The 26,349-nt window shown below is 48.8% G+C and overlaps 1 protein-coding gene across 1 annotated transcript; it reads right to left on the reverse strand.

Moving 5' to 3' along the window:
- Nucleotides 1–1,397: 1,397 nt before the first annotated feature.
- On the reverse strand, nucleotides 1,398–26,349 carry LOC142775444 (uncharacterized). Its single transcript, XM_075876842.1, has 3 exons — nucleotides 25,879–26,349; nucleotides 25,531–25,791; nucleotides 1,398–1,460 (listed from the first exon to the last, which is right to left on the reverse strand). The coding sequence occupies exons 1-3, from the start codon at nucleotides 26,347–26,349 to the stop codon at nucleotides 1,398–1,400; spliced, it is 795 nt and encodes a 264-aa protein (XP_075732957.1).

Below are 26,349 nucleotides of genomic sequence, written 5' to 3' on the forward strand. Positions count from 1 at the left end.
GATACATGACTCCTTGCAGAATGGCGAAAAATTATTGTTTTTGTGCAAGCGAATAGTATGTATTGAAAGTACTGTGAAGCTGCCTAGCCACATTCAGGAGTGTTTTTTTTCACTTGTGTCTACTCCATGTGTGTTAAAGGTTTCAGATATTGCCTCACCTTGTTTGTTAATGGCTTTTCCAGCTGATGAAAAAATGTATGTAGGTGATTTGCCAAACTCTATTGAACGTGACTGATGACAAACTGAATATGCCTCGACAATTCCCAGGGCAAGTGTTGCAAGAGTGTTAGACGGACACTAAAGGCAAATAGTACATAAAGCCAGTGTGTACTTTTGCAATGCCTTCCAGAAACCTCTCAAATAATAACAATAATGTCACAGAGTCGGGATGTCGACAAAGAAGCAGACAGTACGATGACGGTTAAACTGTTTATTTGGGCGAACGTGTGCCTGGTAAACGGAAAGTGGGATCACAGTAGCAGACCTGCACTGATAGCGGTAAACGAATCGTCAGCCATCGATCAACTGACAAGCGGCGAAGCGCGTTAGCATTTATACACTTGCCATCCAATCGTCTAGCGTTATCGCTAGCAGTGACCAGGCTCCAGAATAATCTGTGTAGTTCGACGAGCGGGCGTGATCTTATCAAAATGACCTACTATAGTCTTGAAGCTTCTCGAAGACTGCAAGCATGATTGGCGCTGAGAACTACGTAGTGTATTGGGGCGATAACAAAACTTGAGAAAAGGAAAGTGGCATTGCCCCCCTCTGAAAAAGGCATTGTCCTGATGCTTTAATGGAAGATGAAAGTACAACAATGATGCAAGAAAGTACAAGTAATAAATTACGGTACAGCAATAATACAACAAGTTACACTGTTTCAGTTCGTTAACGCGCATGAAATGGCTTGAGGCGCGCGACATGGATGACTTCAGGTCGGGATCGGCGTCGTTGAGAGTTCGTGATACCGTCGGGGACAATTTCGTAATTGAGTGGGCGGAGACGTCGAATTACCTTGTACGGTCCGAGGTACCGTCGCAGAAGCTTTTCACTGAGCATGTCAGCGCATTGGCGTCCAAACCCAAACACGTTCACCGGGCTGGTATTCCACGAAGCGTCGTAGAAGATTGTAACGGCAGTTGTCGGTTGTCTGCTGGTCGTCGCCTGACGACCCATAGAACGTTGGAGGTCCCTTCGGCTGCCGGAGAACAACTGGGGCAGGCTGCACGGGGGCGGTCGATCATGGTTGCTGCAGTTGATGTTGGGATCCGGGGCTGCCGGATCTTGACAAATGTATGTAGGTGATTGATGTATGTACGTAGGGGAATGATGTAGGCTGTTTCAAGAAGGGACCCCTACTCTGGTTGCAGTCCCCTCTGCCTGCAGCTTCTTCACTGTTAAGGGTTGCCGTTTTTGTTTTCTTTGCCGCTTGGGCTAGTTTCCTGGCTTGAAGGGGGTGTCTGAAACACCAAAAAGCAGCACTTCCACCAGATGTCACAGGGTTGTGACGTCGACAAAGAAGCAGAGAGTACAATGAAGGTTAAACTGTTTATTTTAGCGAACTTATGCCCGGTGAACGAAAGTCGGATCACAGTAGCAGACCTGCACTGGTAGCGGCGAACGGATCGTCAGCCGTTGATCAACGGACAAGCGGCGAAGCGCATTGGCATTTATACATTTGCCACCGAATGTTCTAGCGTTATCGCTAGAGGTGATGTAGGCTCCAGAATAATCTGTATGTACTGTTTGGTGTATTGTTTTGTGTACTGTTTGGTGCTCATGTGCATTGGTATTTTTCACCAGGATCTATATGCAAATGCTGCCATAAATATAGAAGGTTCTAATTAAACATGTTTTTTTTTATGTGTGGTATGTGTTAAATTGCCTCATTTGACTGAATTCTTGCTTTCCTATTATTTTCATTCTGCAGTGGTACTTGCAATAAATGATTGTGTTTGACATTTGTATATTCATTTGCACAAACTGTGAACATCAATGGCAGTGACATTCAGAAAAATTGAATTGTTCGTGCAAACAAATTTTTATTAAAAGAGCTATTATATCTTGCTTACGCTGCTAGACGTAAATTTAGATGTATCTTCCAGACGGGAGTTAGTGCATGTTGTTTGGTCACTGAATGAGTCTGCTTGTTTAAGCTCAACATGCGTATGTGTGTACGTTTCTTATACCCCTATCACGCAACAAATTTTATGTAATTTACAGCAAACACCATTGGTTTTTCATGTCATTAGATGAAAACATATCCTGTCGAATGAGTTTATGAAATATATTTGCATTCGATTTTGGACCAAATGCATAGTGCCCATGGCAGGGACCAGCAGAGACATGGCTGTTAACTCCTATAACGTAACTTTTATAATTCGTAAATACCTTAGTCTATATTAGATCATCTTATTGGTGGTTTTATTTAGAGAGATCAAGGTTTTTAAAAGAAATCTACGACACCCTGCCGTAGTGGTCTAGTGGCTAAGGCTGCTGAACCGCAGGTTGCGAGATCGAATCCTGGCTGCGGCGGCTGCATTTCTGATGGAGGCAAAAATGATGTAGGCCCGTGTGCTCAAATTTGGGTGCATGTTAAAGAACCGCAGGTAGTCAATTTCCGGAGCCCTCCACTACGGCGGCTCTCATAATGGTTTTGGGACGTTAAACCACACATATCTATCAAAAGAAAGCTACGTACTACAGTTGCTTACGCCTGTCATATTTTTTTGTGTTCTTGTGTCGTGAGTGGTAATAGTTTGACTGCTTAAGTTGTGGTGATTGAGTGGCTACATGAAATTGCTGCCAGTCTCATTTCTGCAGCCAGGGGTTGGTTGTTGGCCATGCAGAGGCAGCACCATGATTACTTTACCAGGGGGGCACCCATGATAAGTGAGTTTTTTCAGGGGGTAGGGAGATGGAGAACTTAGCCATTCTCTGTGTTCCCTCTTGGGGGTGGGGCAACAGGGTGGGGGGAGGCACACAAAAGTTTTGGGAAGGCTCCAGCCACCCCATTCCCACCCCCAGCTGGCATATATGTTCCTTTTCATCTGGTACGTGTCTCAACTGTGCACCCCTGCTCATGTTTCTTTTCAACCTCGTTTCTGTCGTGAAGCGGTGGCAAGTTGTGTATAGCTGTATTTATATTGTAGGAGCACATTCTATCAATAAAAAATTACTTTCAGGCTACATGCAATTAGTTTTCATAGATTTTCCTTTCTTTTGTCGGTGCTCAAGAGGGCTAAGCTCATGGTCGATATTTTAAAATGACCTTTCTCTTCCAATATTAATGAGAACAGTTTCATTAATATTGACAAGTTCATTCGCATTGAATTTAGTTCTCATTAATATTGTATGTTTCTACCAAAAAACGAGCCCTTGAAGTTATGCTTTTTTGCTTGATTTAAATCAATTGTTTTCATGTGACAGCATGCAAGTAAAATGAGTTATTGTTAATCATTGTGAATGACTAATTTTCCGTGTGACAGAGTTTAGCACCTGGTCATCTGCAGAGGTTGTATTCATTCTGGAAAAGGGCGAACAGCGGTGACTGACAACACAGGCTAGCCTGCGTTATTCTTTTGTACTATATATGTCACTGTGCATTAATTTATAACTATATAGAGCTCGGATTTCCTGATGAAAATGTGAGAACAAATGTAGATATTTCACATTTTTGCAACAATCCACATGCCTTTCATACACTATGACACGTTTTCGTAAGCACCTTACAAAATCTGTATATTTCTGTAAGACCTTACATATTCTGCATTTTCCTTGAGAAAGCTTCTGTACACTCCATACACTTTCCTTATCCTTCCATATCTTCCATAAGGAACTCTCCGTATGTTCCATAAGTTTCCTTATTTTTCCTTATTTTCCATAAAACTCACTCCATCCACGCCATAAAACTTCCTTATCCTTCCATATACTCCATAAGAAGCTTTCCATATATGCCATACCTTTTCCTTATCTTTCCGTATACTCCATAAAAAGCTTTCCGTATACGCCATACAATTTCCTTATCCTTCCTTATACTCCATAAGAAGCATTCCGTATATGCCATACAACTTCCGTATATTTCCATAAAACTCCATATTTTTTCCGTATGTAGCATAAGGAAATGGTTCGGAGTCTATATATTTTCCGTAAGATTTCATACGGAACGTTTCAGTAGGGTTTATGAACATGCCTACCCTTCCTATCCCACCGTTTCGCTGTTCTTGAACTGGGGGGAAGTTGTGGTAAAAAAACGCTGCCCTGGAGAGTGTGCGTCATTCTTTGACGTAGAAAATCGGTGTGCGGGGCCGATTTAGTATTTCAGGGTGCGCGGGAATAATCATGATGGTGATAGCGGTAAAACTATAAGCTCGCCTATGCGCGTGCTCGTGCGCGTACCACGTGAAAAGCTCCCGAGCCACGGGGACAGCTCGGCTAACCCCAGAGAGCCGAGAGCAAGGACAAGTTCGGGCCACGCCCCGGCTGCTCGTTCTGACCCTCCGTGTCCGGGCCTCGTCTCGGCGTTGAAGTCCTCGGGTGCGTCTTGGACTGGGCGTCGCCCCACCTCACCCCCACGTTGGTCTGAAGCAACGTTCGTCACGGCCAGCTGCTGTTCTGGTCCCGGAGCGAGACGCTGTCCCAGGTCTGTTCGCGGCAGTCGGCGGTACGCTGTTCTCGGTGGTGTACAGGCAAGCCCAGGCGTTGACCACCGTACTGGGATGCCCGTTGCGGTTATCTTCTAGACCGGGCCCCGCCTCGGTACGAACTCCACAAGCACAAGGCACACCGCCTCCTGACTACCCGGGAGCTCAAGGTCAAGCGCAACGTTCACGCCCCAAGAGTAGGATGTGAGTGGACGAACAAGAACATTAACTCCCTTTCGCGTAGGACCGTGAACACGTGTATATATGTGGGAGTTTATGTTGTGTGTATCCCTTTGTCCGTCTTCGTGTATATAAAAGTCTCTCGTTGTCCTAGAACGTCCTCTGTCCTCATCTGGCTAACCTGGTCCCACACTTGCCCACAGCCTACCTTGATGACCTCCTTGTAGCAAGCTCATCCGGCCCTGAGCATGAAGCCCACCTGCGCACCCTGTTCCACCGCCTGGATGATTACGGCCTCGTAATTATTCCCAATAAGTGCCTCTTCAGCGTCGCTACAATTGAGTTCCTAGGCCACCTTGTCACTCCAAAGGGTATCCAACCACACGCCAGCAAAGTGAAGGCTATTCAAGACTTTCCACCCCCGACTTCACTGAAGAGACTCCGAAAATTTCTGGGCCTACTAAACTTCCATCGCCGCTTTCTTCCAAAGTGCGCCACATTCCTAAAGCCCTTGACCGACCTATTGTCTAAAAAGGAAGACCCGGCTGCGCCACTGGAGTGGCCCAAGGACGCTGCATCTGCCTTCAGCACTACCAAGAAGGCTCTGGCAGACGCTACCATGCTCATACATCTCGTCCCTGATGCCCCAATTCGTCTCATCACCGATGCATCAAGCGTGGCAGTTGGCGCCGTTCTCGAGCAGCACGTATCCGGTTGGCAGCCCCTTGGGTTTTTCTCGCAAAAACTGAAGCCACCAGAGGCAAAATACAGTACATTTGCCCGAGAACTCCTCGCGGTATACCTCGCCATCAAATATTTTCGTCATTTATTGGCGGGCCGGGACTTTTACGTCGTTACAGACCACAAGCCTCTGACGTTTGCCTTCCATCGCAATCACAGCAATTACACTGCACGGGAGATTCGTCAACTATGCTTTATTTCCGAGTTCACTGTGGATCTCGGACACGTACATGGGCCGGAAAATGCTGCTGCTGATGCACTATCCCGCATCGATGCCTTATCGACCCAGCCACCACTAGACATGGAAGAGCTAGCAGCTGCCCAAAGCAACGGTCCTGAGCTGCATCGTCTTCGATCTTCATCCACGTCTCTATCGTTCACGGAGTGTTCGCTTCCATTTTCTACCTCATTAATAACGTGCGAAACGTCTACTAGTGTCCCTCGGCCCTTCATGCCTTCAGCTTTTCGTCGTGCAATTTTTTGATCGATTGCACAGTATGAGCCATCCTGGTATTCGTGCGACCGAGAAGCTAGTCACATCTCGTTTCCTTTGGCCAAGCATCAATGCTGATGTCCGACGCAGGGCGCGAACCTGCCTTGAGTGCCAGCGCGTTAAAGTTCACTGTCACACTGTCACGGCAACACCCCGTTTCGGCCTCTAGACGCAAGGTTTTCTCACGCCCATCTCGACATCGTCGGTCCTCTTCCATCATCGCAAGGACTCTGTTACCTGCTGACATGTGTGGATCACTTCACCAGATGGCCGGAAGTGTTTCCCATTACCGATATTTCAGCACCAACAGTTGCGAAGGTTTTCACAAACGGCTGGGTGTCGCGCTTTGGATGCCCTTCTGTCGTCACCACTGATCGCGGTCATCAGTTTCAATCGGCCCTTTTCACCGCACTTGCTAATATCCTGGGCATTCGACACATCCACACAACTGCCTACCATCCTTCCGCCAATGGCATGGTCGAACGGCTTCATCGACAACTGAAAGCTGCCCTCACTGCTCACCAGCCAAGGGAAAGTTGGATCGACCACCTCCCCTTTGTACTTCTGGGCATCCGATCAGCATTGAAAGTGGATCTCGGCTGCTCATCAGCCGAACTAGTCAATGGCGTTTCCCTGCGTCTTCCAGGAGAATTCTTCGAGCCATCATCGCCACCTTTCACTCACGATGCCTCCACGTACATTCGAGAGCTGTGCACCACGTTTCGGGACCTTGCTCCTGTGATTCCTGCCGACCGACACCCCCAGTCTGTCTTCGTCAGTCAGGATCTGCATGACTGCAGTCACGTCTTCGTTCGGCGTGACCAAATACGGCCACCCCTAACACCAGCCTATGATGGCCTATTCCGCGTACTCCATCGTACACCTAAGACGTTCACGCTGGACATAATGGCCATGAAGACGTCGTGGCTGCTGATTGACTGAAACCTGCGTATATCGCCGCTCTCGCGGCCGCGGGGTTTCATCAATCTAAAGTCCAAATGCCAACATCCAAGCATGTCCACTGGGCGACTTCTCTGGTGATTCCTACGACTCTCGCTCTACGGGGGGGGGGGGGAGCCCTGTAGCGCCTCAATGCGCCGCTCGTGAAGGAAGAAGAAATTGGCATTTGGGCCGCGCGGCGGGTGCAGCGCGATAATAATAAAAAAATCAGTTCGAAAACTGAACGCTGTCAGGGCTGGATCTTTCTCGTGTTAGCTCCGACAGACGCATGTACGGACGACCAAAAAACGAACGGATACCTGGACAAACGGACGGAAGCATGGACAGAGGGACAGACGAATTTACAGACTAATGGATGGAAGGGCAGATGGAGAGAAGCACGGACGGATGGCTGGAAGCATGAACGGACAGAGAGATGGACAGACGTCCAAAATAATGGATGGTTGGACGGAAGCATGGACGTATACAGAACAGATGAACGGAAGGAAGCACTTATGGATGGGCGGATGAAAGTACAGACATATGGATGACAGGACTCACGGATGGACGAATGGACGGACGGATGGACGGAATCAGGAACGAATCCACGGAGAGACAAACGGATAGAAGAACAGACAGAAGCACGGATGGGCGGACAGACACACGGGTGGATGGACGCAAGCATCGACAGACAGACAGACGGATGGATGAAAGCAGAGACGAATCGACGGACGCACAGACAGAAGCATGCACGGACACGCAGGCAGACCGACAGACGGAAGGACGGACGAGGATTTCACCCGTGTATATTTCACTCCATGTATAAGCTGCGCATTTTCTTACACGATTCTCTACTGTGTAGGTGTTCAGTTTGGGTTTTGGTTTCTGCAGTGGGGCTTCGCCGATAAAGCGGTGCCCAAAGGATATTCGCCCCTGAAAAGTTATAATTGAACTATGTGCTTCTTGCAACGGCCTAGTTTCGGTCTCTGGCTTTCAACCAGGAAGTTTAGAAGTAAACAGTTCCTGCAAAGCAACATCGGGGGCCTTGGGCCGCTAATATATTTAGTGACATACGTGTCCTTTACGTTTATTAATAGGGGGCATTATGACTTAATAAAGAGGGGGAGACTTTGCCCTCTCTAAATTATTGATTGAGAGATGGTACCACCCTTTCACCCGCCCCTCCACTTGTTTCATAGGAAACTCAGTCGAAACATTTTGTAAACAACGTGTTCAAACAGACTGGGGCTGTCGCGAAATATTTGCGAATGGAAAATTCCTGTTTCAGGGTCCTATTTTAGGCACAAATTGAAGACTGCTGCTCGGAATGCAGAGAACGCCAAAAGCGAAAGCCTTGAGCACTCACTCACTCACTCACTCACTCACTCACTCTTGGCGGTGCTTTTCGTGCCTTTACAGTGAACTCTTAAAATAAAGGTAGTAGCAGTTAACAAGAGGCACTAATTTCAGGGCGGCGTTCCTATATATAGTTATTGGACGCGAGGACATATCATGGCACCACCATGCGGAGGCCTTCCTGGGATGTAAGTGAAATGAACTTTATTTGGTCCTGCAGAACTGGTCAGACACCTTCCTAAGAGGGGTCTGCCGCAGTTGCTGGCCGCGTCCATGACGGCACTGGAAGACCATGGCCCTCCGTACGTGGTTGGATTGTTCCTCCGCCCTCCCACGCGCAGCCCGCAGCCGCTTTCGCGTCTTTATTATTATTATTATTATTATTATTATTATTATTATTATTATTATTATTGTTGTTGTTGTTGTTGTTGTTGTTGTTGTTGTTGTTGTTGTTGTTGTTGTTGTTGTTGTTGTTGTTGTTGTTGTTGTTGTTGTTGTTGTTGTTGTTGTTGTTGTTGTTGTTGTTGTTGTTGTTGTTGTTGTTGTTGTGATTCACTGAACAAAATTAGTAAAATGCTGGTGCAGCTTCTTCCCTGACAGTATGAAGTGCTAAATAAATGCCCCGGAAACGTCTGACGCTTCTCACAATACCTCACTGCTGGCGTCGTCTGCTATGGCCAACTCAATGAAAAAACTATGGCGGCCGAGCGCGCCGCCCATGTTAAAGGTGACGATGAATTCTGTGTCGAATCATCAATTGGTTAATAACGGTAGACACCTATCTTTGCAGCAAGAAGTGCGCGCAACCACACTACTTCATTCATTGTAGGTTTATGTCTAAAGGCGAGCCACGGTAGGCATTACAAGCATACGCAAATTACATTTATATTTAGCGCACATACAGCGCAAGCGCATTCCCCGCTTTAGGGGAAGAAACACAGCATTCTTACAGCCGCAACCTGTCTGGTATGATTGCGGGAAAACGTGAGTATAACGCACGCGTGTTCCTCAGTCATACTTTCAACTCTTCCCTGTGGCACGCTGCCAATATATATTGCGCAAAACTTCTACGGTGGTCCCAAGTTGCAAACTTGATCGCCATCTAGCCACACATCGGTGAAAATTGTGAATGCTTGGTTCGCTTCGGGAGCTTCTACAAAGAGATAAGTCGTGATTTCAAGAAATGCGATCAGCCAGCCGCATGGTTTTACGCCCTTGAGCATGCTGCGAGGCCTGGCTTTCCGTGATCTAGACGAAAATTTTTTTGTTTCAGTAAACTTGTTTGTGTCTAACATTGTTTTCTTGCAGTTTCATTCATCAGCTGTGTAATATTTCGCGCCATCTCTTCGAAAACAAAGCAGTTTTCGAGTCTGACCACGTTTTCGCCTGTAGATCAAAACAAGATTAAAAGGAAGTGACAGTGGCTATGGGCCCACTCTACAGACGTAATCTGTAAGCAAGGAGCCCTGTGAGCTGAAGTCGCGGATGGCAGGAGCATTGGCACACTTTTTTTGTTTTTTTAGACATCTAGAATTGAACTTTGTGGCAGGCAGGCGCATGTGGCGACAGTTTTTTTTGTGTGTGTGCGTGTGAGCGATATACCATGGCAAAATTTGGAAGGAGGGAGAGGGGGAAGGACCTTGGTGTGCCATCCCCTGGCTACACCCGGATGGAAACACGCGTGGTCGGGTACACGCATGGGGACGGACGCCCGGGGAGTATACGATGGCGGTGGCGCCCATGGGCTCTTGGACGGCTGGCTGATGTCGTCCCGTAGCATTTCAACAACTTGTGTCTTTACGGCCTCGCGTTCTCGCCTCTAAACCCTGCCGGAGTGGTCTGGCATTTTTCTTGGTTATGATGCGATGTTTCGCGATTGGCGTCTGCCGAATTTTTGACGACGATGAAAAGCAATCTTCGTATTGCAGCAGCAGGGTTCTGAGCTGTTCTCGCTTATGGTTCGGAAGGCTGGGATTGACGTCAAAAGCTGAGGGAGGGGCTTGGTTTCTCTGAGCAGGTTCCGCAGAATCGGCGAGGGTGAAAGCACTGGTGGCTTCCACGATTTCTTCGATGTACGCGACCGTCGTTACTTTGTTCAGATGTTTGTAATCATTGCTGAAATTTTTGAGCATAACCGTTGCTTTGCCTCCCCACAGCTCTGCAATTCCTCTTGCGACGCAAATATTGCTGGTGACCAACAAATGCTGACTGCCTTCAACGACGCCTTTCAAATCAGGTGATTTAGGGGCGCCGACTGAAATAATGACGCTAGAGCGAGGCGGAATGGTAACTTGTTCTTCCAGCACATTCAGTACATGGTTTCTTGACGGCGTGCGTAGTGGTAGTGCTTCTTCTGTGGATAACGTTATTGACTTTGTTCTTAGGTTGATGACAGCACCATGGAGGCATAAGAAGTCCATGCCAAGGATGTCATCCTTCGAGTAACGCTGTAGGACTACGAAGTCTGCAGCATAAATACGGCCGTTAAGGATGACTATCGCTGTGCAGGTTCCTGCTGGCGTTACGACATGACTTCCGGCTGTGTGGATTTCGGGGCCTTCCCAAACTGTCCTAACTTTCTTCAACTTCACAGCAAACGACCAACTAATGACGGAATAGTCGGCTCCAGTATCCACGAGAGCGGTGACACTGTGGCCGTCGATAAGAACGTCGAGGTCGCTAGTTCGCCGTCTCGCGTTGCAGTTAGACCGTGGCGTCGGGTCATGGCTTCGTCGGCTTGTTCCGCTGCTTCTATGTTGCGTCGTCAGGTCACCTTCGGTAAGTGAGGTTTCGTCGTGAAGACTTGGCCTGGTTGGCGTGGTGTTCCGAAAGCTCCATCGCGGCGTCATCGTCGTCGGAGGATCTTCGGTAGTTCGTCGCACAGCAACCGCACCTCCATCGGATGCTGCCCTTAGTTTCACGGATACGGGCTAGGAGACCAGACGCGCGTTGGGCCAGAATACTGCTGGTGGTGCGGTGACATGCGGCGGCTGGGCGATGGCGAACGGGAAGGACTTCGTGGTGTCTACTGAGTTCCTGTCAGGTAGTCGTCGATGTCGTGTGGCCGTTCCCCTGGCTGCGGATGTTGTGCATTGACGGCAAAGCCACGCAGTCGCATCAGTCGGTACTGGCAACGGCGGTATGTGTGCCCGGCCTCGCCACAGCGGTAGCAGAGTGGGCGGTGGTCAGGGGTGCACCAAACGTCGGTTTTCCTCGGCGCACTGTGCTGTGCCGCTGGCGAACAGTAGGATGTCAGTGAGGGTGGTGGCGGCGGTGGCGTCTGGCGACGGAAGTGCGATGGGGCGGTGTTTTGGCGTGCGCGTGGAGGAGGGGCGTGGCGGCGGGCTGCAGCAGCATAGCTCATGACTTGCAGCTGCGGCTCTTGAGGTTGAGGAACGCTAGCGATTGCTGGATCAATACACTTTTTTGCAGACTAGTTGGTTCATACTTGAAAAATTGAATTGCTGCACAAACTTGTTTTCCTTCAAGTTTGTGCAGCAATTCAATGTTTCAATGATTGCTGGATCTCCTAGCGTACGACGTCCGCGATGGATTCCACGTGAGGCTCCGCGGAAAGAAGTAATTTTCGCAGCTCCTCTTGCACGATTGCTCGGATCGTCTCACGCAAGTCAGTGGTTCCTAGCGCTTGAATGCCGGCGTAGCTTGTAGACGAGAAGCTACGGTTATATTGCCGCGTGTGCATCTCGAGCGTCTTCTCTATCATAGATGCTTCTGAAATGAATTCGGCAACCATCTTTGGCGGGTTTCTGATCAGCCCGGCGAAGAGTTCCTGCTTTACTCCTCGCATGAGCAGACGGACATTCTTCTCCTCGGACATGTCCGAGTCAGCATGGCGGAAGAGTTTAATCATATCTTCCGTGAATAGCACCACGTTTTCATTTGGCATCTGCATGCGGGTTTCGAGGAGAGCTGCAGCCTTCTCCTTGCGCACCACACTTGCGAGTGTGGTGAGGGAGCTCGCGCGAAAGACGTCCCACGTTGTAAGGCTTCGCTCTTGATTCCCGAACCAGGTTCGAGCAGCATCTTCTAAGGCGAAATACACACGCCGGAGCTTGTCATCGTCTGTCCATTCATTGAAGGCGGCGATGCGGTCGAACCTTTCGATCCAGCTCTCCGAGTCTTCCAGTGGCGAACCACGGAAAGTTGGCGGCTCTCTGGTTTGCCGTAGCAGGAGGGGTGTGGGTGGAACCGGCGTTGACATGGTCACCGTGGTCGACGTCAACGTCTTGGTTTGCTTAACCTTGTCCAGTAAAAGCCCGTACTATGGTGGCAGACCTCGTTGCCTGCGGATAATTCGCTGCTCGTTGCTGGCGTCGGTGTCTTCATGGCGTGGGTTGGGTTTACGGCTTGACGGAGGCGTCCGGTACATAAAAAAAACAGCACCTCCACCAGATGTCACGGGTCGTGACGTGGCCGAACACTTAAGACTTTATGTTGGGATTTAACAGGTTATTTGGGTGAACCTCTGCCTGGTAAACGGAAATTCCGATTACAGTAGCAGTCTTGCACTGATAGCATTTAAGAGAATTTTATTTCCGGATATATCTTACACAGCTTATGTGCACACATAAAAATGGACAATGGTGAACAATGCTTATGTACAATGCAAGCTGTTATATACAGCGAAAGAACTTATAGCGTATGCAGTGACGTACAATGCAAAAACTGTAGAACAAAGACAGGACATTCATGACATCGAGAAGAATAAACTTAAATAAACATTAAGGCTATATGAACAAACAAGGGGAGGTCATTCACAGTGTAGCGTGATATTTTGCATTCACCTGTGAGGACAATTTGTTCTCGCGCTCATGAACAATATTGCACAAAACGACATGTTTCTAAAGAAGAAAAGAAAAATATACACTGTAATCTCATGCCCACCTCCTCAATAGGGGAGGAAAGGCATGAACACTGTTGTTTTTTACGATAATAAATCGCGTGGACCACCGTCGGAGGAAAGTCTCCTCTCCCAGCATGACTAGTTCTGTGTTAAAATGCATAAGCATTATGTTTCTTAGCCGATGTAGTAGGGGAAACATGGCTCTCTGGGGGCGTCGCCTCAGGCAGGCCAGTCCCCTTCAATTCCATATGAAGAAGGCTCCGATAGCCACTAAGAGTACGATTAAGTTATCCCTGTGGCTAGACTTCCACTGCATACTTGTTTGGAGCATCCTGGTAACCATGCGCCAAAAGGTGCGCGCTACTATACATTCATGGAAGACATTGTTTAGTGTTTCGACGCAACCGCATTGCGGGCATGTGGCGGAGGGCGCCACGCCCCACGCCGCAAGGCGGTTGGCCATTGGTAAAGCCCCCCATTCCGTGAGCCAGTTTAGGTCACAGACCTCGGAGGGGAGAGACGTGTTTGCAAGAGTCCAGCGTCTTTTCACCCGGCATTTCCGGCGTTGTTCTTCAGATAGGCTTTTGAATGATATTAATTCACTCATCTCGGTGGGGGACATTTCCCTAAGTTCTTGAACTGGCAAATCGTTTCGCCATTGTTGCAAAGATTTTATAACATGTGTGTATTCTTGTAATCAAGCGGAGGGTGTCGGTTAAATGTGCTGGGAAGCCATAACACTCAAGCACAGCGAAGAGATAGCTCCATTCTACGCGATCAAAAGCCTTTTCCTGATCAAAGAAAACAAAAACGCAAGATATTTGTGTTCTTGTAGCGTACGTGAATAAATCGCGAGTCAGCGCAAGCGAGGAATAGATCGTACGACCTGGGACACAGCATGTTTGTATGTTGCTTACTATTTCCAATGGAATGGTTGTTATGCGGTTTGCAAGGATGGCTGTCAATATCTTATAATCCGAGTAAGTAGGGAAATGGGCCTCCACACCCTTGGATCGGACGGCTCTCCCTCGCTTTTAAGCAAGAGTATAACTCTGCTCTCACGAAACGTAATCGGTCTGATTCCGCCAGCAAGAAACACATTTAGCATTGTCAAAAGGTGGTCTTGTATTGTTTCTAGGAAGGTTTTTAGAAACTCAAAGGTATCCCGTCAGGGCTGACGGCGGTGGTTGTGTTCAATACGCTGAAGCACGATGCGTAATTCATCCAGCGTCACTGGGCTCCACAGACCATCGCGGAGTTCCTCCGGTACGCTGGAAATTCCTTCGCAAAACTCATTAACTATGGTGGTATAGTTCACGTCGTTTGTGTTCTGCGCCCTGAACAGATTCGAAAAATGTGTTTCAAAGACCTTCATTATGTCTCCTGCTCGTGTGGACTGTTCACCGTTAGGCAACTGAACGAAAGGAACATGCAATTTTTCACCCAAGGAGCCGTTGCGAGCACTTCGAAGAACAGCTGGATCTGAAACCGGTCGTCCGCTGATAAAAGACTGCGCAGCCGTGCGCGAACTAAGACGTTGCAAAAGTTCGTAGCGCACCTTTAACTGATCGAGATAGTCGTGCATTGCGAACGTCAGCGTCTCGCCTCTGCGTACAATGCGCGCTTTTCGTAGCGTGTCGTTTATCTCTATCGTCAGGCGCGCTTTCCTTTCGCGCCCCGCTTTGATAAGCTCGGCGCGCCAACTGTGTTTCAACGCGTCCCAGTTACGTGGTTCAGGCGGCCTTTTGCATCCTTGCTCTAGTGCATTGCGCAGTATTGCTACGCTCTCCGGGTCGTGCACGAGTGTGGTGTCCATTTTCCAATGGTTTCTAAATGTAGTGGATTGTTCGAAGAAAAGTTTTACAGACACTGTAAAGTGGTCTGTAATGCACGAAACGTCCGCTGGGAAATGTAGGACCTCGCAACCAAGGACATGTGTGGCTAGCATTTCTGGAAAATAGAAGCGGTCTAGCCGGGTCATGTTGGGACTCCGTTGCCATGTTTCAAAGAAGTCATTTCTGTGAGTGTCGACACACGCATCCCTGAGCTTCAAATTGTGGATGAGTTGTCGCAATGCGCACCCTCCACTATATTGTCTGCTTCGTCTGCGTCCGCTCGCATCTCTGTCAGTGTCCTCATCACAGTTAAAATCCCCTACTAAGAAAGTAGGGTAGCTGTCAAACATAACTGAGTCGAGTGAGTTGAAAAAATCGACCGTGCCCCCACGTAGAGCGGGGGCATATATTACGAGCGCCCTTACTCGTCCGCCGTGGAGGTCAAAGTCTACTGCTAGTGTGCGGCCGTCAAAACCATAAACACAGTGTGCTCTTCGACGTAACGCTGGTGTTAAGAAAACAACTCTGACTCCGCACATCTTTGAATCAGTCAGCGAAAAAAAGGCTTCGACTCCAAAATGTGAACAAAAGGATTGCACATCAAAAGAGGTTCCCAAATTACATTCCTGTAAGAAGAGGATGTCGACATGACGTGAACTTGCGAAGTGCAGGACTTCTCTTTGCTTATCTTGGCATCTGTAACCGCTGACGTTTATGGAAAGAAATTCACCGTAGCCATTTTGAAAAGGGAGAGTGCGCGCAAAATTCAGAAAAACTCCTTGCAGAGGGTGGGGCGAGCGCTCAACGAGTGAACATGACTAAAGAGAGAAATGCTCTGACGTCGTCAGAGCATTAGCGAATTTTCGGGGCGTACTACTCTCCGTACAGCCTTCAGAGTCCGTGGTCGATGGGTGGGCTCGTTTGGTGGCTGGACGGTCTATTTCCTTGGCGCTGGCATCGACACTCGCACCGGCGGCCGCACCTGTAATCTGGTAAATGGGGTTTGACAGGCTCAGTTTTGCGGGCCTGAGCCGAGTACTTGCTGGCGTGGGCGCTCGTCGTTGTCAGTTGCATAATCACCGTTGTGGTCTTGTCTGCGCTGATGACCGGAGAGTCTGCACGTCCCGTTGTTCTGGTGCCGCCTTTCACCGAAGCTCTCAACGCCTCGGAGGTACTGGTGGTGCCATCTGTTTCAGAGCTGTAGGGCTCGTGGTCTCTGCTAAGTACGGGCACTCGGGCTTCGGCTTTGGATGAGCTGTGTTCTTCATAGGCAGCCGGTGAAATGTCGCTGGTCTCGGACGGGGCGTGAAGGGTTGACGAAGCTTTCTCAGACAGGGGAGGCAGGTCTCCTGCGTCTTGTGGTTCAGCATGGGCGTCAATGTCGCTTGTGTCAGTGTCGCTCGCAGGCTCGAGCACCGGATAATCATTAGCAATGCGAGCGTGAGGTCAGTGCACGCTTGTTCTTCGGTTGCCGCTGCTGCAGTCGCTGCGAAGGACTTCGGACGTACGCAGTCAGCTGTTGCATGGCTGCCCGAGCACTTGCGGCACGGTTCTGCGCACCCCTCTGTGGCATGTCCAAACACGTTGCAGCGCGTGCAACGGGGCGTGGTACAATCTTTGGTGATGTGGCCAGCAATCCTGCACTTAGAGCCCACTTTCTTGACACCCCGGTAGTCACACATGACATTGTAGCCTTGAACTGTCAGAAAGTTCGGTATTTGGCTTTTCATTTCCACTCGCGCCACACGGACACCTGTGCCAACCCCAGGGTGGCCCTCGAACACTGGCTCGTGGATATGTTCCACGTTGCCGTAGGCGGAGAGAGCAGTTGCTAGGGCTGCGTCGCCTACCCACAGCGGTACCCGGAAGACTGTGACGTGGACTACTTCAGGACCTACGCTGACTAGTGGAACTGATTTGCCGTTCAAGAGAATGGTGGCCCGGCTCTTCAGCTTGGTGGCTGCATGTGCGTTTGTGGCTGCGGCTGCGGCGCCGAACTTTGCACCTCCCATGTGCTGGAGGGACTTGATACCGGCTGGGCCGGTTACTGCTTCGAGGGCATCTATGATGTCATCGACGGTGCTCCCCTCTGGAGCGCTGAAGTTAAAGCAATGAGCTTTCGGTGGTGGCGCTGCGAAAGCCATCGCACTTCCGTCCTGGCCCTGGCTCCCGCGGCTTGCGCTGTGGTGCCCGGGCGTTGGCTCACGATGAAGGCCTGGACAGAGCCGGGGGGTTGTCCAGGGGTTTGCTTGATGCTCGATGAGATGGGGTCGACGACTGGCAGCGTGCCTGGTAGTGGGAATCCCGGCACCAGGTAAGCGGCAAACGCAGCGTCGGCCGTCGATCAACTACTGACAAGCGGCGAAGTGCGTCGGCATTTATACTCTTGCCATCTAATGCTTTAGCGTTATCGCTGGCGGTGACGAGTGTTCCAGAATAATCTGTACAGTTCGCGTAGTGGGCATGATCTTATCGAAACGATCTACTACAGTATCGAAGCTTCTCGAAAACTGCAGGCACGGTTTGCGCTGAGAATTGTGTAGTGTATTCGGGCGATAACAAAGCTTGAAGAATGGCACGTGGCAATATATATATATATATATATGGCCTGCCTTCAAGCAGCAGCTTCGCCAAGTATTCGGCACGCCAGCCGTTCGATCCGCTCTAGCGACGAGGGCCCTAGATAATCGCCAACAACATCCCGGCGAGTCATACACATCTTATATCGAGGATGTCCTTGCGCTTTGCCGGCGCGTCAATTCTTCGATGTCCGAGTCGGACAAACTGCGCCACATCCTGAAGGGCGTCGGAAGCATTGCCTACAATGCCCTTGTTGCCCAGAATCCTTCTACTGTCACTGACGTCGTGTCTACGTGTCAGCGTCTCGACGAACTTGATTCTGTTCGCCTTCAGTCGGGCAATAGTGAACACCGTACCGCAGACTGGGACCTGCGTGACATGATACGGGAGATCATACGAGAAGAACTTCAATCAATGGGCATCTCACAACCTTCTCCATCTGTCACACAGCCTTCAAGCATGGCCCTCCGTGACATCGTAAGGGAGGAACTAACATCATTCACCGGTCCAGCCTACGTCCAGCCACCTCTGTCTAGCCCTTCAACGTACGCGCAAGTTGCGGCCGCGCCTCCTCGCAAAGTAAACTCTACTTCACCGCTGCCATCATTCATGCCGGTTCTGCTGCACCACCGGTCCACTTCCGGCCAATCCCACCCGACCCTCCGTCCGTCCACTTGAGTGCGCAATCTCCCGGTGTGCCGAACGCCCTCTACTACCCGAGTGGGCGCCCGTCTCGCCCAACATGCTTTTACTGTGGATATCGTGGCCATATATCGCGCTTCTGCCACAAGTGCCAGCAGGACGAGCGTCGCGGGTACGACATGCGTGAACAAGACTTTTCCAGAGGGGATTCTTACGCTCGGCGTTATTCATCTGGACAGCAGCGGTCTCAATCTCCGCCCGCGTCGACTGAGACGCGGAACACATACCGTTCAAGCCGACGCCGATCACCTTCGCCCTTCCGTCGCTCCTCCTCTCCTCTTCGGCCAGCCTCGTTTACTACTGACAACCGGTCGGAAAACTAAATGATGCAGTTTTCGGAGGAGAAACTGCACGTAACAGTAGGACTCGTATTCCTCCAGCACGCCCATTCAACATGGTTTCTGTTACGGTGGAAGGAGTTCTCGTGGACGCTTTGGTGGACACCGGTGCTACAGTTTCTGTGATTAGATATGATTTGTGCAAACGCCTGAAAAAAGTAATGACACCTTATAATGGACCCAATCTAGTAGAAGCCCAGGGGAACGCTATCCGCCCTTTTGCTCTTTGTACTGCTCGTGTGTTTATTGATGACATTTTGCATTACATCGAGTTCACTGTGCTTACCCGGTGCTCTCACCAGCTAATTCTAGGGTGGGACTTCCTATCTTCTTCTTCAGCCACTATATGTTGTGGTGAACGGATTCTGCACCTAATCTATGGCCAATCTATGGTTCACCAACCACCAAGCCAACATCCCCACCTGGTTGGTTTTCAAGGCGACCATGACCTCGTTTTTCGGTCGTCCAGCTATGCGCAAGCTTCGCCTGAATTTGGCCTGTAGGGACAATTTCAGCTAAACGGTGAGAGCTTCACGAGCTACATTGAAGATGTGATCGGCCTCTGTAGGCGAGTGGATGCGAGGATGACGGAGGCTTACAGAATAAAGCCTATAATGAAAAACATTGATGACGACGCTTTTCATATGCTTGTGGCCAAATACCCACAGACCGTCACTGCCGTGATTCAGCTCTGTCAAAATTTTGATGAGCTGCGCAAGCAGCGAATTCCTACACGTCGCGCTCGTACGCAAACGGCAGATATTTCGTCTTTGGAGTGGAAAAGAAGTGGCTCCGACTACACCGTATTGATGCCTCAAATTCAACAGTACATCGGTGAAGAAGTTGCTCGACAGCTCTTGCTTGTGACCACCATCGACGAGACCCCCAAGCACTGGACCACTCACTTCACCATGCTATTCAGACGCAAGTTGCCGAGGCTCTCCCTTCGCCCACGTCCCCAATATCAGGTACTGCACCGCTGACTTATGCAGAAGCCGTCCGCCGGCATCCTTCCCAACCGCCACTCCCTTCATACAGTCTAGCCACCAACTACTACAGGTCGCCTGTTTCAGTTTATACGGTAAATCAACCCTTCTCGCCGCATCGAGCACCTGTTAACTTTTGGCGTACTCCGGATAACCGGCCTGTCTGCTGCAACTGCGGTATTCCAGGGCATCTCGCGCGCTACTGTCGTCGTCGTAGATTCTATTTTAATGAGGCTCAGCATTCCGGCAACGTTCCTCGGCTACCAGAATCACATATTACACCTGATGCACCTGACCACCGCTCACGTCTACCAGACTTCAGCCCACGTCGACCTCCTTCAGCCCGTCTTCGGTCTCCATCTCCCATGCTTCGCCATTCCAACCACGCCCAGGAGAAAAACTAATCATCACAGTTCCCGAGGCAAGAACTGCGCTACCGACGAAATTTCCAAGGCCTCATCTTTTGCCCCCTAACGAGATTGTCGTGTTCGTGAACGCTTTCGCCACAACTGCTCTTGTCGACAGAGGTGCCGCTATTTGTGTAATAAGTGAAATGTTGTGCCGCAAACTGAACAAAGTGATGACTCCACTGGTTGATATTTCCTTACGCACAGCGAGTTCGCAGCACGTCCAGTCTTCTGCCACGTGCACTGCTCGTGTTGTGATTCAAGGGGTGCTGTACATTGTTGAATTTGTCGTCCTTCCGCATGCGTCTCATGAGATCATCCTGGGATGGAACTTTCTTTCCCCTATACATGCGGTTGTCGACTGCGCCTGTGCACAACTCGTTTTGTTTCCGTTCAGCACGACATTCATAGATCTTTTTTGCTCGCCTAAAAAGGTGACCGTCGCCACTGACGTCATCATCTCTGCTTTTTCGGTCGCCATGCTCTCTATTTTTTGCAACTCTGTCCCTGATTCAACTGCCCTCTTTATACTGTCGCAAGAATGCGCTCGTCACCGGAGCCTTGTCGTCCTGTTTGCCGTCATAACGCTTGCCAATGGTTCGAGTGCTGTGTACGTGTGCAATCTGTTCCCTTGTCCCGCTACCTTATTACATGGCGAATGTATTGGGCATCTTGACGCTTATGATGCCATCCTTCCTTTCAATGCTTCTTCCGATACGACACCGATGTCCGTGGATGCTGTCACGGCTGCCACCGCACCCTCACTACCTGACGAAGACGTTCTGTCGCGTAGCCTGGACATCGGGCTTACGCAAGACCAGCGCAATCAGCTTATTCAACTACTTGACCGTTTCCGTGCCTCCTTCGACCACGGACAACCTCGCTTGGTACGCACGTCAGTTGTCACTCACACTATCGACACCGGTCATCATGATCCATATCGTCAGCGCCCCTACCGCGTCTCGCAGGCTGAGCGTGACGTCATCACTCAAAACGTTGATGAGATGCTCCAACGTAGTGTCATTCAACACTCGCACAGTCCTTTGGCTTCGCCAGTGGTCCTTGTGCGGAAAAAAGATGGTTTCATTATGTTTTGCGTGGATTATCGGCGACTAAACAAGATCACACGCAAGGATGTTTATCCCCTGCCACGCATTGATGACGCCCTGGTTACCTTCAAGGTGCGGAGTTTTTCTCTTCACTTGATCTGCGCTCTTGATATTTGCAAGTGCCAATGGCCGAACCAGACCGTCCAAAAACGGCGTTTGTGACCCCAGACGGCTTATATGAATTTAATGTAATGCCCTTCGGTCTTTGCAATGCGCTGGCAACTTTTGAAAGGATGATGAACAGTGTCATCAGGGGCTTAAATGGCATATCTGTCTTTGCTATTTAGACAACATAGTTGTCTTCTCTACAAATTTTGAAACTCATCTTTCCCGTCTGGAACAAGTTCTCCAGTGCCTTACATCAGCCGGGTTGCAAATGAACTTCAAAAAATGTCATTTTGGTGCCCGCAAACTCACAATTCTCGGCTACGTCGTCTCAAAATAAGGAATATTGCCAGACCCTGCCAAACTGCGCACCGTTGTCGAGTACTCCAAGCCTACCACCCTGAAGGAGCTCCGTAGCTTCGTAGGCTTGTGCTCGTATTTTCGGCGTTTCATCCGCAATTTCGCTTCTACAATCTCCCCCTAACTCAGCTTCTTTCCAGTAGCGCGGACTTCTCGGGCTGGAATTCCTATTGCGATGTCGCAATCACGACGCTGCGCTGGATACTCACGTCTCCACCAATTTTCCACCACTTCGATCCCAATGCACCTACTGAAGTTTATTTATTATTTATTTATTTATGACATACTGCAGGCCCCACAAGGGGCCCAAGCAGGAGGGGCATAATCACTCAAGTATAAACAAACCAACAATACAAGGTAAAATACAGCAACTTCTAAAAAGAAAAAAAAACATACTGTCTCAATTTTCTATATGTTCAATCCCATCAATACTACAGACAACAGATATGGGCAGATCATTCCAGTCAGATATGGTGCGTGGATAGAAGGAAAATTTGAAGACGTTTGTTCTGGCGCTGTAGGGGGTCAGGGATGCAGCGTGTCGATGTCGTGTACGCCGAGAAGTCAATGGCTGAATAAACTGATCGGGGCTAATGCCGAGTTTGTTGCTCTTAAGCTGGTAAAGAAATTTAAGCCTTTTATTTTACGTCGTGCCTGCAACGTCTGGATCCCGTGCTCTTTTATGAGAGTAGTAGGCGAGTCTGATAAACGATATTTTGAGTAGATAAAGCGAACCGCTTTGCGCTGTATCATTTCAAGAGCCTGAATATTTTTTTTGCTAGTGCGGGTCCCAAACTGAGCATGCGTATTCGAGTTTCGGTCTAATAATCGATGTGTATGCAGGAAGTTTAACACTTGGAGGAGCTAATTTAAGTTTGTGTCTGAGAAGGCAGAGCTTGCGAAAAGAGGACGCACAGACGTTGGAAACGTGCTGATTCCAACTTAGGTTGTTTTTAATGGTGACACCAAGGTACTTGTAACAACTGACTTCACAAAGCGGTCGTTCAGGAAGCTCATAGGAAAACGACAAGCTGTTCTTCTTTTTAGTAATTTTCATGAAGACCGATTTTTCGGCATTTAACTTCATATTCCACTTTGTGCACCATGCCTGTATGCTAAGAAGGTTAGAATTTAATTGAATTTGATCCTCGTGGCAAGTTATTTTGTTAAAAAGAATACAATCATCCGCAAATAGTCTAATTTGTACTGGGCTGGTAATCACATCAACAATATCATTAATATATATAAGAAACAAAAGAGGGCCTAGTACACTACCTTGCGGAACGCCAGATGTGACGGGTAAAGATTTGGAACATTTATCATCAATACTAACATATTGCGTGCGGTCAGATAGATAAGAAGAAATCCAGTTTGTTATAAAGGCCGGAAGTCCAATTGCCTGTAGTTTGAGCATAAGTTGCGAATGTGGAACAAGGTCAAAGGCCTTTCGAAAATCCAGGAAAATTACGTCGACCTGGCCAGTCTTATCAAGGACGCCGGCAAAACTGTGAACAATAGAGGTTAATTGAGTGACAGTAGAAAATCCTGTTCTAAAACCATGTTGGAAGCAGGATAATAAACCGTTATTGTTGAGAAACTTGGAAATGTAGTTAGCTATAATATGTTCTAAAATTTTACAGCAAGATGATGTTAATGAAATGGGACGATAATTACCAGGAACCATGACATTGCCTTTTTTAAACACGGGAACAATGCGTCCGACTTTCCAATCAAAGGGTAGGACACCAGAAGATAATGATGTGTTGAAAGTTGCCACAAGAAAGGGTGATAATGCTTCAGCGTAACGGGAAAGAAAAACGTTCGGTATCCCGTCAGGACCAGGTGAAGACTTAGTTTTTAGGTTAAGCATCATAGAAATCACACCAGATATAGACACAATATCAGCATTTATTCTGCAATTGGAAACAATTTGGGGCATAGGCTCATGTACTGTCGAAAATACACCGTGGAAATAAGCGTTTAAATGCTCAGCAATGTCTGTCTTATCAACGAGGAGCGCATTATCGTGACATAATTTTTCAATAGGTTTTCTTTTGTTCGACAAGAAGTTCCAAAATTTCTGCGGAGCAGATCGAATCAAATTCGGCAACTCGTGCTCAAAATAACTTCGTTTAGCGCTTGCTACGGCTTGATTAAGGGCTAATTGAGTGGTTTGAATGATGTCACGAGAGGACACTCCTCGCTTCAGGCGTTTTAATTTTCTTTTCAAGTGTAAAATATCCCGTGAAATCCAAGGGGTTAGCTTACGCGTCTTTTTTACCTTGTCTGGAACAAAATGTTCAATACAGTGAAGACACATGTTCTTGAAAGTATCCCACATTTGGGCAGTGTTAGAACCGTGGAAGTTGCTTAGGCGGAGTTCTAAATAATCTAACACAGATTCATCATGGGCACGGGAAAAATTTTTGACGCGAATACATTTAGCTCGAGGCACAGTACACAATTTTTCCACAGAGCAAGAAAAAGACACCATATGGTGGTCAGAAAGACCATTTTCAATGCAGACATATTAATTTTGTATTGATTGACTTACAAAAACAAGGTCAAGTACAGAAGCACAGGTCATGCCGACACGTGTTGGTTGCTTCACCACCTGGCGCAAATCATGGCACATCATTATATCTAGTAGATACGAGGTTTGCGGGGATTGTCCGACACTGGCAAAAGCGGAGTCCCAATTTACGTTAGGCATGTTAAAATCGCCCACAAGAAATATTCTGTCATGCTTGTATGACGCCATGTGTTAGTGTAAGTCATGCAGAAACCGAGGAGGCGAGTCAAGTGCACGATACACAGCAAAGATAAGAAATGAACGCCCACAGAAGGATACCTTCAAAGAAAGGCTTTCGTGGTCGTCGATCTGATTAAGAAGCGTCGCATCAAGAGCACATTTTACGAGCACAGCGACACCGCCTCCGCTACGATTTCTATCTCGACGATACATCCGATAGGAGGAGGGGAAAACGACATCATCGCTGATATCGTCACACAACCAAGTTTCCGTGATAACAACAATGTGCGGACTATTGCCAAGAAGAATGGACTCCAGTTGCTCGGGTTTATTAACGATGCTGCGTGCGTTAATATTTAGGAGGCGCAGTTGTTTAGAATCGGGGCGTTCAGGTCATGTTTTATGTTTACTGGACTGGGAACTGGCAATTTTAATCCTCGAGTTTTTGCAGTCATCCCATACATACCTATCCCGATCAACCATAAGTTTGTCATGTACAAGATTAACCTTCTTGCCTTGTCTCTTTTCTTCTTTGGCGCTGTTCCAGAGCAGTTTACGTTTACGGAGTGTTTCCTTAGAATAGTCATTTTGAACAGAAATATCTGTACCCTTTAGCTTACCTAATCTACCGGGCTTGCCTAATCTGTGAATTCTACCTACTGATTTGCATTTGACCTCAAGTTTATGTTCAAAAACCTCAGTGAGTAGAGCTTCTTTCAGCATGTCCTCGGTTTCTTCCGGTGGCTCAGGTATGCCGAAAACAACTAGGTTGGACCGCCTGCTCCTGTCTTCAAGATCAGTAAATTTAGCTTCAAGCGTGGCCACTGTCACCTTCAGAGCATCAATACAGGCAGTACGTTGTTCCAGTACAGCGAAACGCGAGTTCCAATCGGAAATAATTTTTTCCATGTTTTCTTGTTGCGCCTTTATCGCAGCTATGTACGAAGGAATTTTGTTCTGACCATCCAGTAGCTCCTTCAGCATTTTCTCGACAGGCCCAGGGTTCACCTCAACATCCCCACACAGAAGTAATGAGCATACGCAGTAAACGTCATACGCAATACAAAGGCACTGATGGGGGCACGGCAAGACCAGAAGACCAGGGCAATCGCTCCTTATTGTACAGTAGTGAGTACCCACCTGCACAATGCGGAAGAATGGCGTTTTAGGCCACATGTTCGCTCCGGGTCCGCCGTGCCCACTGGAGCTGAAGTTCTGGATGCCAACTTTTATAGGGGATGCAGACGAGGTCACATGATGCGAAGGGGGCGGAGCAAGCTCGATGACAGGGTAGCAATTACTGGCGATGCAAGGGCCCATCTTGGGTGAATCCATACGGCACGTGTAGGCTGTTGATACGTCGGTTGCGCAGTGCGTTCCGGCCAGACCGAACAGGAAAACCTGCACAATGCAGAAGAATGGCGTTTTAGGCCACATGTTCGCTCCGGGTCCGCCGTGCCCACTGAAGCTGAAGTTCTGGATGCCAACTTTTATAGGGGACGCAGACGAGGTCACATGATGCGAAGGGGGCGGAGCAAGCTCGATGACAGGGTAGCAATTACTGGCGATGCAAGGGCCCATCTTGGGTGAATCCATACGGCACGTGTAGGCTGTTGATACGTCGGTTGCGCAGTGCGTTCCGGCCAGACCGAACAGGAAAACCTGCACAATGCGGAAGAATGGCGTTTTAGGCCACATGTTCGCTCCGGGTCCGCCGTGCCCACTGAAGCTGAAGTTCTGGATGCCAACTTTTATAGGGGACGCAGACGAGATCACATGATGCGAAGGGGGCGGAGCAAGCTCGATGACAGGGTAGCAATTACTGGCGATGCAAGGGCCCATCTTGGGTGAATCCATACGGCACGTGTAGGCTGTTGATACGTCGGTTGCGCAGTGCGTTCCGGCCAGACCGAACAGGAAAACCTGCACAATGCGGAAGAATGGCGTTTTAGGGCACAT

Source organism: Rhipicephalus microplus, chromosome X, assembly GCF_043290135.1.
Source record: "Rhipicephalus microplus isolate Deutch F79 chromosome X, USDA_Rmic, whole genome shotgun sequence".
Lineage (NCBI taxonomy): Eukaryota > Metazoa > Arthropoda > Arachnida > Ixodida > Ixodidae > Rhipicephalus > Rhipicephalus microplus.

Coding starts and splice junctions, on each gene's coding strand:
- LOC142775444 (XM_075876842.1), bottom strand. CDS start 26,349: ATGTGCCCTAAAACGCCATTCTTCCGCATTGTGCAGGTTTTCCTGTTC. Junction 25,792..25,878: donor CGTCTGCGTCCCCTATAAAA/GTTGGCATCCAG, acceptor TGCATTGTGCAG/GTTTTCCTGTTCGGTCTGGC. Junction 1,461..25,530: donor CATTCTTCCGCATTGTGCAG/GTGGGTACTCAC, acceptor TTGGTGTTTCAG/ACACCCCCTTCAAGCCAGGA.